Genomic DNA, 12,019 nt, shown 5'->3' with positions numbered 1-12,019 from the left:
AAAGGAGGGGGGAGGGGAGAGTCCAGTAGAGAAAGAGAGAGTCGGGGGAGAGGGGGCCTCTTAAGGGAAAAGGACTTCAGAAGAGGTGATTTCACGCAGAATGGCACGGAGGCAAAGGTGGAGGAGGACAGAGGATATGACACATCAGACCTCAGATGCACACAAGTGTGTTTTCACAGTAGACGGGCACCTCACCATGATGGAGGAGTTATTGAACTGACCACTCCCAGCTGCCAATCTAAATGGAATCTTGGTTGAGCCACAAATGTCCAGGCAGCAGGAAACATTGCATGGAAATAGCAATAGAAGGTGACAGATAACCAGGTTATGGCAGAGTAACACTTCCACCAAGGACATCACAAAAATCTAGGTGAAATAGATCATGGAATGTGTATAAGGCCTCAGAGAGCTGCCAAGGCAGCTGGGACCGGAGATGCCAAGAGCTTGGAGAGAAGGTACTAGAGGAATGAGCCCACCATTTGTTATCTCTTCTCTTCTTGTAACATTTGCTGATGCAAAAGTTTTGGTTGAGAAATTGGGAAGCCAAAGAGAGCTTCTGGCAGTACTATGGCCTTAGGGGCCCCAAAACTCAAACTCAGGGCCATGAAAGCAGAAGGGCCCTGATAAACACCCCAGGTCTCCAGCTGTAGTCACAAAAGGCTTTCACACTTTGGGGGTGGGTCAGAAATAGACCATCCCTCATAACAACTGGAACTCAGCCTTGAATCTCTTCAGTCATGGGTGATGGTGATCACCTACTTTCACTGCCAGAATCCAAAGTAAATGCTCTCTAGAAGAAGGATGGCACCATGAAATTATTTCTATAGTTTTTATGTATGATATTTGGCATTTAATCAACATTACCAGGCATATCAGGAGATAAGATCATACGTAAAAACCACATGTAAGAACAGATGCCTCCCTGTCTTTTTGGCTCTCCAGAGACTGGAGTTATCAGACACAGACTTTAAAATAGCTGTGATTAAATGTTCAAGAAGATGAGTAGCAAGATGTAGAAATTCACAATAGAACTAGAAACTAAATATAAACAATGTAATTTTGAAATACAATAACCAGAATTAATAAATATAATGGTTCAATGACAGATGAGACAGAAGAGAAGACTAATAATCTGGAAGACAGACCAAAGAATGTATTAAGACTGGCTCATGAAGACAAAAAAGGATGGAAAATACAGAGAAGAGTGTAATAGACATACAGGACAAGGTAAAAAGATCCAACATATGTATAATTAGAGTTACAGAGGGAGAGGAGAGAGAATATTTGAACAGATACTGGACAAGAATTTTCCAAATCTAATAAAATAAACCAAGCCACAGATTTAGAATGAGCTATAATATCCCAAAAGAACACACACAAAGAAAATGTCACATGGATATATCTTAGTAAAATTTCTGAATACCAAAATAAAGAAAAATATCTTTAAAAATCAGAGGGGAAAGAAACCACACACACACACACACACACACACACACACACACACACACACTCATATACACAACCTTTAAATGAGTAACAGTAAAACCTACATTTGACTTCCCAACAGCAACAATGAAAGTCAGAGGATAGTGTAATGGATTCATCGAAATGCTGAAAGAAAAAATGGCTATCCTAGTATGCTATATCCAGCAAAAATATTCTTCAAAAAGAAAGACCAGGACTTCCTGCTTCTGATCGTGGTGAAGTAGATTGTTGAAGACCAACCCTCCCACCTGGAGCAGCTAGAAAAGCTGCACAATGCAGCTCCGACATATCTGTGTGAAGGCCTTAGAAATGCCAAAGCAACCACAACCCAAAGGGGCCTGATTATTGCGAGACATGGATTCAAGTGAGCCTGACCTTCTACTGCAGATTCCCCCTTGAGGTATCTGTCAGCTCCTAAGTAGCACAGAGTGCAATGCCTCAGGAACCAAGGACAAAGCCTTAGCTAAAAGGCTGGCAACTTGACCTATGGCGTCAGCAGGCTTCTAAGACTGGGAAGACATATCGATTATCAGAAAAAGTAGATAACAATAAAAACAGTATTACTAGAGATAAGAGGGGACATTCTAAAATGATTAAAAGGTCAATTCTTATGAAGATAAAATACCAATATGTAGGCATGTCGTAATAGGAATTCAAAATATATGAGGCAAAAATGGACAGGACTAAAGGTAGACAGAGAAAATTCCACCATCATAGAAATTTTAATGCCCTTCTGTTACTAATTGATACCGTGTTTCCCTGAAAATAAGACCTAGTCGGACCATCTGCTCTAATGTGTCTTTTGGAACAAAAATTAATATAAGACCGGTATATTATGTTTTATATTACATTATATTATGTTATGTTATGTTATATTACATTATATTATATCACACTGGGTCTTATACTAAAATAAGACCAGGGTTTATATTAATTTTTGCTCCAAAAGACACATTAGAGCTGATGGTCCGGCCAGGTCTTATTTTCGGGAAACACAGTAGCATAAGTAGACAAAAACAACCAGCCAAATAAAGCAAGACAAACAAATAAACAAAAACCAGTAAGGACACAGAATATTTAAACAACACTGTCAAGCAACTAGACTTAATATTTATAGACACCACACTCACCAAGAGCAGAGTACTTCCCATCACCGTGGAAGGCTCAACAAGACAATAGGTTGGGCCATAAAACATGCGTCAATACATTTAAATCAACTAAAATAACAGGGAGTATGTTTTCTGACCATAATGGAATTATAGTAGAAATAGGTAGCAATGAGATAGTTAGGAAATACCTATATTTGGAAATTAGGCAATATGTGCATAAGTAATCAAAGATTAAATCACACGGAAGATGAGAGACTAGTTTGAACTGAATGATAATAAAAACACAACAAGCAAAACTACTAGGATGAAGAAGAAAACAGCCATAGAGTCAATAGGAAATCTGAGTAGCCCTATATCTGTTAAAGAAATTGAATTCATTATCAAAACTTTTCTCACAAAGAAAACTCCAGACTCAAATGACTTCACTAGTGAATTCGACAAGCGTGTAGGAAGCAATGACACCAACTTGAAAACACTTTAGGAAACAGGAAGAAGGAACACTTCCCAACTTATTTTTTGAGGCCCTGATTCCAAATCTGACAAAAACATTACAAGAAAAGAAAATTACAGACCAACATTTCTCATGAGTATAGATGGAAAACTCCTTAATAGAATGAAATTGACCTGAAAGAAATATAAAATATCTATTAACTTATGACCAAGTAGGGTTTATCTCAGCTACGCAAAGTTGGTTTAACAGTAAACAATTAACCGATATACTTGACCACATTAACAGAATAAGAACAATGGAATGATCTTTGTTCTTAACAGATACAGAAAAACCATTTCACAGGATTCAGAACCCATTCATGATTTTAAAAAATCTCTCAGCTGACCAGGAATGCAATGGAACATACTCAATCTGATAAGGGACATCTATAAAAATCCTACAGATCACATCACACTTAAGGGTGAACTATGGAATGCTTTCCCCGAGATCGGGCTTGGTGGAAAGACGACCACTCTCAGCACTTCCTTTCAGCTTTGTCCTGCTGGCCTTTAGCCAACGCATTAAAAGGAGAAGCAATAAAGGCAGTGAGATCAGAAAGGAGGTGACACTGTTGTTACTCACAGGTAACGTGATTATGCACAAGTAACCCTGGTACTTACAAGTGAACTTGTCTAGTTGCACAATTCAAAGTTATCTGTAAAATTGTATTTCTATATACGAGTAATGAACAAGAGGGAAAGAAAATCAAAAGCGAGGCAATCCACAATGTCAAATTTAGGTATTAATTTAATCAAATATGTGCAAGGCCTCTACACTAAAAAAAACTATAAAACACAGCTGAGAGGAAGTCAGTACAGAAAAAATGGAGAGATAGGCCATATTCATGGATGGACAACTCAATGCAGTTAAGATGTCCAGTCTTCTCCCATTGATCTATGGAAGTCAACACAATCCCCACCAAGGTGCTAGCGGGCTTTTGGGGGGGAGAAATTGACAAGCCTGTAAAATGTATATAGATACGCAAAGGACTTTGAACAGCCAAAGCAATCTTGAAAAAGACTAAGATTGGAGAACACACATTACCGAACTCTAAGACTTACTAAAAAGCTACAGTTTTCAAGATAGTGTGGTTTTGGTGAAAGGACGAACAGGGACCGATTTGCACAGATTAACAAGTCACCAAGATAATTCAAGGGGAGAAAGGAGAGTCTTTTGAAGCACTAGCGCTGGAACAACTGGATATTACTATGAAAGACAGTGGACCTCAGTTCCTACTTCATAACTGACACCAGCGGTTCTTACACTTTGGTGTGTATAGAATCACTTGGAGGCTAAAATCCAGATTTTTGGACCCCTCCCAGAGAGTTCTGGACTCAGTCGGTGGTGGGTGGGCCTGAGGATTTTAACATGTTCCCAGGTCTGAGGCTGCTGGTCTGGAGCACCCTTTGAGAACCAGGGCTCTACACAAAAATAAACCTGAAACGGATTACAGACTTCATGTAAGAGCGAGATGAAAGCATAGGAGGATATTTTCTTGTTCTTGGGCGAGGCAAAAATCTCTGAGACAGGACCTAGAAAATACTAAGTTTCTAAAAAACTTGGTTAATTGGACTTTGGCAAAGTTAAAATGTTCTGTCCATCAAAAATACCATTAAGGAAATATACAGGCAAGTCACAAACTTGAAAATATTTAAAGTACTTGTATCTAAGATATGTGAAGAACTCCTATACAGCCATAACCAAAATAAAAAACATAAATAAAAAATGGGCCAAAGCCTTGAACAGACACTTGACAAAACAAGGAAGGTCTACAAATATTCACTAAGCACATTGAAATGTGCTTACCACCATTCGTTACCAGGGAAATGCAAATTAAACCATGTGATATAGAACTTCATACACATAGGCTAGATAAAAAGCAGAAACGGACGATACCAAATGTGGGCAAGGCCAGGGAGTGGCTGGAGATCCTTACGCTGCGGGCAGTCAAGTAAAACGACAGAACCACTTTGGGAAGCTGCTGGGCAGTTTCTTATAAAGGTCCACACTCACCTACCTGGTGACTCCAGTTTCACTCCTACATATTTACTCAAGAGAAATGAGAACATAAGTCACGACTTATACACGAATGTTCATAACAGTCTTGTCCATTATAGCCCCAAACCGGAAACCACCCAAATGTCCAGCTGTGGGTGAGGGGTCAGCAAACATGGTTTATTCCTACAAGGGAATATTACTATGAAAAAAAGTACACGTTCTCGACACACCCAACAACACGATGACTCTTAAAGACACATTGAGAGGGAGGAGCTGTGCACAAAAGTGTCTGTTCTCTGACTGCATTTACAACAAGTTCTGAAGCAGGTGACATGGGTCCTCCTGGTACTTGGCAGAGCAGAGGCTGCCTGGTGGGGGGACAGGTGACTGGAGGGGCACGAGGGACCCTGCTGGGCTGAGGGAGCAGCTCTACATCTTGATCTCATGGTGTCTGCACAGGTGGTGGCTACACAGGTGCGTACAATTGTCAAAACTCACGGAACTGTGTGCTGGCTTACTGACTGCAAATCATACTGCAATTAAAAATAGAGAAAACAAATGACCAGGAAAGGACAGGACAGAGTCAGAGACACTGAGAAAAGCTGTAGTGAGTCCTCAAAGTGACAGGAGCCATGGCATCTGAATGCCACTGGGGGCCCAGAACTCTGCAAGGAGAGGGTTTTCAGGTGGCCAACAAGGCTGGGATCAGAAAAAAGCAAACTGCTTCACTGTCACTCCCCAGTGACCTCTGCTCCACACATGATTTGTGTCAACAGAAGACCTGGGAATGACTGCACAGACGAATGAATGACTGTGGAGTTCAGGTGTGGAGAGAAACAAGACAGGAGGAAATGGTGAGGGCGTGGAAATCAATGGGTCTTTGATCCTCTGATGGGGGGCAGAACCCAGCCCAAGTACTGGGGACAGGTCTTCTTTGCATCTCTGTCCCTGTCTCCTACCCCCCACCACGGGGAAGCCACCTCTGAACATAGCCCATCAGTGAATACTGCAGTTAGAAAGCATAGGTGCTGACACCCTGGGCCAATGGGATGTGACATGGCCGTCACATCCCAGAGTGGAAGGGGCGGCCAGCAGGGTGGGGCCGGGCAGCAGCCCGGAGAGTGGAGACTCACCTGGTGCACCTGCTCCCGCAGCCCGGCCACCTGCCCCTCCAGCTGCCGCTCCAGGAGCCCACAGGCCCGCTGCAGGCCCCTGCGCTCAGCCCGAACCAGCTCCAGCTGCTCCCGGGCACCCGCCTGCTCCCGCTCGAGCGTCTTCTGCTGCTCCCGAAGCTGGTCCCGTTCCTGCTCCAGCTGCCAGCAGGGGTGTAGAAGGGCCTGTGTCCTGGCCCCTGCACCACGCACCCTCGGCCCCCATGGGCGGCCCAGCCCTGCCCTCGCCTGCCCTCCCTCAGGCCTGGCCAGGGCTGTCAGGTCCCGTCATCCCTCTGTGGGCCTTGTCCTCCCCAAACCTGCTCAGTCCAGAAATGGAAAAGGTGAGGAGAGGATGGATGAAAAACCGGGATCTGGGCTTGGAAACCAGCACTGGGGCTGAGCCTCACGGCCACCCTGGAGAATGCGAGGCTCAGGGCAAGGTCTGCCCACCTGGGCCCTCGTCTCACCTGCAGGACCAGGTGGTTCAGGGTGCCTTTGTCCTGAGCCAGCCCCTCCATCAGGGCAGCCATTTTGGCCAGGGAGTCCCTTTGCTCTACTCCCTCTGACTTCAGCCTGGTCATGAGCAGGTCCTGGTCCGCGTTGCTGGTCTCGGCCTGGGGAGGGAGGGAGGGCGGGCAGTGGTCACCCCAAGGGGGACACCGGGGGGGGGCTTTCAGACTCAGGGACAGAGCGTTCCCCCAGGTGGAGCTGTTGGTGCTGGGGAGGGAGTGAGCCCCGCATCGTGGGAGGTGTGCAAGCTGGAGCTCTGGGTGGGACAGGGTGGAAGGAGTCCCACAGGGGGCAGCCTCTGGAGTAGACAGCAGCCCCGGGGTACTAAGGCTGCAGCCAGGAGAGGTGACGGGGTGGCCGAGAGGGCACTGAGATGTGGCGTGGCCATGGGTCAGGGAGGACGGCTCGAGTCCACTGGTCAGTGACTGAGGAGGCTGGACTTTGGTAGCCGCGGTGACTTTGGGAGCTCTGGGGATGGACCGAGGGCCCAAGAGGGTGAGCATAGATGTGGTGGGAGAGAGAGCACTGGTGGGAGAGAGGGGCCATGGGCATGGAGGGTACCCGGGCCAGGGCACTGTGCAGAGTGTCCTTCTCGCTTTCCAGAATGTCCCTCTGCAGCTGGACGGAGTTCAGTGCCTCCCGGGCCGATATCAGCTCCTTCTTGAGGCTGGAGACCTTCTCCTCCAGCTGCTCCAGGCGCCCTTGACTGAGGTCCCAAAACCAGAGACAAAGGGCATGAGGATGCCTCAGGGGAAGATGGGGCCACCTCACAGGACCCAGTGGGCAGGGTGGCTGCCTGCAACTCCGTCCAAGCCCAGGGAGCCCCAAAGGAGCCCAGGGTCACCCTGGAGGCTGCAAAGTCAGTGAGTCCACAGGACTGTCAAGACTAGGCCTGTGGCTGGGCTGGCCTGGGCTGGGGTGGGATTCTCTGTCCATGCTTCAGTTGACACGCCTGGGTGAGGAGTATGTGCCCACATGCTGGGCGACGGCCACCTCTGCTGGGCTCGGGGTAGTGGATTTGCCTGGAGCAGCTCTGGGTGGGTGCTGGGTGGGTGTTGGGGTGTTAGGGTGATGGGCCAGCATGGGCGGAGCCTGGAGAGTCCTGCACCCCTGCTGTCTCATTGGGCACCTCCCACTCCGTCAGGCAAGGAAGCGGTCCCCTTAGTGAACGGGACACTGAGGCCCAGAGAGGGGCCTGAGCCCGTGGTGCTGCCCGGCCCACCTGGTCTCCAGCTCCTGGAGATCCCGCTCGCGCTGCTGTGCCCGCAGCAGAAGGCTATCCCGCAGCTCAGCGTTTGTGGCCTCCAGCCTTTTCTTCTCTGTGTCCCGAGCCTCTAGCTTCCCCCTCAGCTGTGCCACCTCCATCTCCAGGGCCTTCTTCTCTCTGGGAGCAGGGGTCCGAGAGTGGGCAGCCGGATGTGCATGGGGGAAGGGAGCCCCAGGACCCTCACTGGGCACATTTGAGCTCAGTGAGTGGCAGGAGGGCAGGACAGGGCAGGGGGCGCCAGGTGTGCAGGCCGCCGGGCAGGAGCTCAGGGAAGCATGGGGAGGGACCAGGAAAATCCAGCCACCTCTGGCACCAGGCTGGCCTGCGAGATGGGGTGGCCACCAGTAGGCTTGTCCCTTCCTGGTGGCCCCGTGGGAGCCCCTAAAGCATACAGGCTGTGCCTCCTGAGGCGTCGTCATGCTGAGCCCTCTGCCACCCACAGGCCAACTGCAGCCAGTCCTTGCACAACTTGCAGAGGAAAGGACACCTCCCCAGCCGGCGCCCTCCCCAGCTCCACATCTGCAGCTGCAGTCAGTGCTGGCTCATTTGGAGTCCTCACCACAGGTGATCCAGCAGCCAGGGACCTGACCCCTAGCTGCCCCCACGTCTGTCTGGCTGCGGCAGTGTGTGGGGTGGAAAGCCCCACAGAGCAGCTCACTCAGGAGTGTAAGTCCTGGGGGAGTTCTTGTCCCACAACCCCCACTCCCACCAAACCCAGGGTGGTAAGATATGCACAGAAGCGTCCAGAGAGCCCCAATGTCAACTGCACCACAGCCACCAGATCCACAGGACACCAGGTGGGCACACGGGCCACCCCAATGGACGGGGAGGGAAATGAATGGGGGTTTTATGGACCATTTTGGAAAGATGGAGAAGACCCCAGGAGGAGTCTTGGGAGCCAGGGAGGAGGTGGGAGAGCACAGCCTGCTCTGGGGAGAGTGTGGAGAGCTTGGCATGCCAGTGAAGGGGGCAGGAAGGTGAGTCCTGGGTAGACTTAGGTGGAAGCAGATGAGGGGAAGGGGGGCTCACTGCTGGTGGGGGGAGGGGTGGCAGGAGGCGACGGGTGAGGGGTGGGGCAGGTGGCCTGGCCAGAGCAGTTTCTGTCTGGGACACATGGCCCTCTCCCTCCCACATGGAAGGCCTTGGGGAGGAACCCCCACCCCAGGCAGGGCTGCCCGCCCTGCCCAGCCCCTGAGGCACCTTCCCAGGAGCTCGCTGGCTGCCCTGTAGTGCTGTGCCTCCTGGCTCTGCACCTCCAGCTTGTTCAGGAGGCCCTCCCACTCCCGCATCTGCTCCTGCAGGAGTCTCCGAGAGGCCCGTAGCTCCTGCTGCCTCTCTGATAGCTGCTCACGGAGCCGGGCCACCTCCACCTGGGAGGCCTGCAGCTGCAGGCATAGCACCTGGGGGGGAGGGGGTGTGTGCAAGCCCCCTCTGGTCTGGGCAGGCCTTTGCCCACACTCCCCCAGACAGGAGGTACTTAGGCCTACAGCCCACCCCCAGGGCCATTGGCTCAGGGCAGGCCCGTGGAGACCCCACAGTCAGCTCACCTGGGTGACCCACAGGTAGGCTCTGTAATGGCACCTCTCAGCCAAAAGGGCAGGTGTCATGGCTTTGCCCCCTGTGGGGACCGGGGCAGGCTCTGGCTGCCTACCTGTTCCTGCTGCTGTTTCCTCTTAAGGGCTGTCTGCACGGCCCGCAGTGCGGGGTCCTGGGCTGCTGGGGAATGGGTCCGTGACGCGGTATGTGGGGGGCTCCTCCGGGGTCCCTGTGCCTCTTCCACTTCAGTGCCACTGCTCCGCACCAGCTCTGGGCACCCCGAGTCTGCCTGGGCCACCTTCAGGGCAGGGAGGAAGGGATGCAGTGAGAGAGCTCAGGGCACGGCCCAACAGGACTTTCCAGATTGTCTCACGGGTCAGCGGGACCCACCGGAACCTGCAGCCCACCCACTGCTGTACCACAGGGGACCCAGGTGGCCTGCACCTCTGTGATGGTGTCCAGGACGTGCTGTAGGGACACAACTTTGTCCTTCAAGCTGTCCACTGCCGGCTGGCCTCTGCTGTGCCCGGACTCCTGTGACCAGGGCAGACCCCTCAGTGAGGCGGCAGAGGGCACCGGCCAGAGCCACCCGTCTCACAGCCCCCGCACCAGTCTCTGAACATCCATTTTCAGGGAAGAGATGGCGCTCTCCTTCTTCAAGTTTTCTTCTGTGAGCTTCTCCACCAGCAGCGTCTGCTCAGAGAGTCTGGAGAGAAGTCAAGTGGCAGGGAGTGGGGTCGTCAGAACACAGCACAGAGCATAGACCTGGCACTGTCAGTGGCCAAGGGAGCCGTGGACCCCCAGGCGCTGCAAAGTCGCGCCCAGTGGCAGCAGGTTGGGCCTCCAGTCTCCCCGGTTCCCGCTGAAGCTGCCCTCAGCAGGCCCAGACGGGGGTCTGTGTGCAGAACCTCCCATGGCTGCTCTGAGCCGCAGCCGCCTGGCCCTGGCCTCATTCACTGCAGCTGTGGGCCTGGCCCTCTGCCTGCCACAGCTGCGTACACGCTGACCTCAGAACAAGCACCTACCCTGGAAGGATGCGCTTTTAGCCTGAAAATCCACAACCAGCCACAGGGACAATCCACGTGTCCACTGCAGTGTCCCCTGAGGCCCTCAAAGTTGGGGAGCCCTATCTTTGGCTCCAGGGCTGGTTAAAGAGTTTGGGCCCATCTACCATGAGTGTCACGTGGCTGCTGGGTAAGGATTGTGAACTGTGTGTGGAGTCAGGGAAGCGTGGTGGCAGAGGATGCTGGTGGCGATGAGGGAGCAAACCTGCACGTGAGGGCCTGCCGACGCCCCGGAACACAGCAGAGGGGCGCGGGTGTCCCCACCCACCCACCTGCCCACCCTGGGCGCCCACCTGGCCTGCAGCGCCACCTTCTCTGCGTCCCAGCGGCCCTGCAGTTGCAGCATCTCGCACACCTTGTCCCGCAGCTGCTGCTCCAGGGCACTGGCTGCACTGCTGGCCGACAGCCGCAGGCTGGCATCCAGGTTCAGGCAGGCCGTGTGCAGTCGCCGGGCCGTGCTGGCCGCGTCCGCTCGCATGTCAGCAAGATCCCTGGGGACAAGGTGCCCCCCCACCCCCAGTGAGCCTCAGGACCAGCTCTGGGCCCAGGCAGCTGTGAGCCGGCTGGGAGGGCAGGGTCCAGTCACGTGGCGGATCCACCACCCACCATCCCCAGGACAAGCCCCCACCGAATGTCATCAACCAACTCATGTCACAGACTGAGACTGGTGAGCGGGGGCAGGGCAAGGCCAGACAGGACATCGATCCTCTGAGCCCCAGTTTCCTTGTGTGCAAACTGGGGTGCTGACAAGTACCTCAGTAACCCAGGACAGACCCGTGTGAGGTGCCAACAAGGACCAGAGGGACCCAAAGCTGCACTGGTGTAGCTCCTCCCCTGCTCAGGTCACTCCCCTGCTCCCCTGCCTCCCTCAGTCTGTCCATTTGTCCTTCCTGCCCCCAACCCTTGCCGCCCTCTTCATACCCCAGGACTTGCCCAGTGCCAGCGCCCTCCCATCACATGCCCCTTCCCCCCACCTGGGCGGCCTATGCAGGCTTGGGTGAGGTGGGGCGGCTGGTTCACCGCTCGGAAGCTGACCGCAGCTCAGCCAGGTGTGCACGGAGCGCTGTTACCTGTCTCCACAGGAGGAGGAAGTCCCGGGGCTCCCCCAAACGCGAACGCCGGGTCTGAAAATAAGAGGCTCATGTTCACTTCAGGCCCAGGTGCTGGGAGGTAACCCCTTCACTCTCACCAGATGCCACGCTGGCCGGCCCCACGGGCCACACCCTGCATCGCCTACATGTTCCTGCCGCCTGTGTCCCAGGGACTTACCTTCCAGAATAATCTAAATCCCCTACCCCACCCCACAGAGGACCTAGGGGTGACCACACAGGTCCTGCCCACAACCAGGACCACTCAGCCCAGTCTTCTTGCTGGGTGCTCAGCCCCCGCCCAGCATGGGGGAGGTG

The 12,019-nt window shown here is 52.4% G+C and overlaps 1 protein-coding gene across 1 annotated transcript in view; it reads right to left on the bottom strand.

The window, feature by feature from the left end:
* CROCC2 (ciliary rootlet coiled-coil, rootletin family member 2) overlaps positions 1-12,019 on the bottom strand; it is a 67,829-nt gene that overhangs the window by 35,359 nt on the left and 20,451 nt on the right. Inside the window, exons 6-15 of the mRNA XM_074316305.1 lie at positions 11,634-11,737; positions 10,907-11,104; positions 10,159-10,255; positions 9,994-10,083; positions 9,665-9,847; positions 9,214-9,413; positions 7,969-8,130; positions 7,308-7,452; positions 6,704-6,850; positions 6,216-6,395 (exon numbers count right to left, since the gene is read on the bottom strand). Of these exons, the coding sequence (XP_074172406.1) occupies positions 6,216-6,395; positions 6,704-6,850; positions 7,308-7,452; positions 7,969-8,130; positions 9,214-9,413; positions 9,665-9,847; positions 9,994-10,083; positions 10,159-10,255; positions 10,907-11,104; positions 11,634-11,737 (1,506 nt within the window). The remainder of the gene's footprint in view (positions 1-6,215; positions 6,396-6,703; positions 6,851-7,307; positions 7,453-7,968; positions 8,131-9,213; positions 9,414-9,664; positions 9,848-9,993; positions 10,084-10,158; positions 10,256-10,906; positions 11,105-11,633; positions 11,738-12,019) is intronic.

This window comes from Rhinolophus sinicus, linkage group LG01, assembly GCF_036562045.2.
Source record: "Rhinolophus sinicus isolate RSC01 linkage group LG01, ASM3656204v1, whole genome shotgun sequence".
NCBI lineage: Eukaryota > Metazoa > Chordata > Mammalia > Chiroptera > Rhinolophidae > Rhinolophus > Rhinolophus sinicus.
Note: the sequence above shows the minus strand (reverse complement) of the source record. Positions and strands in the feature narration are given on the sequence as shown.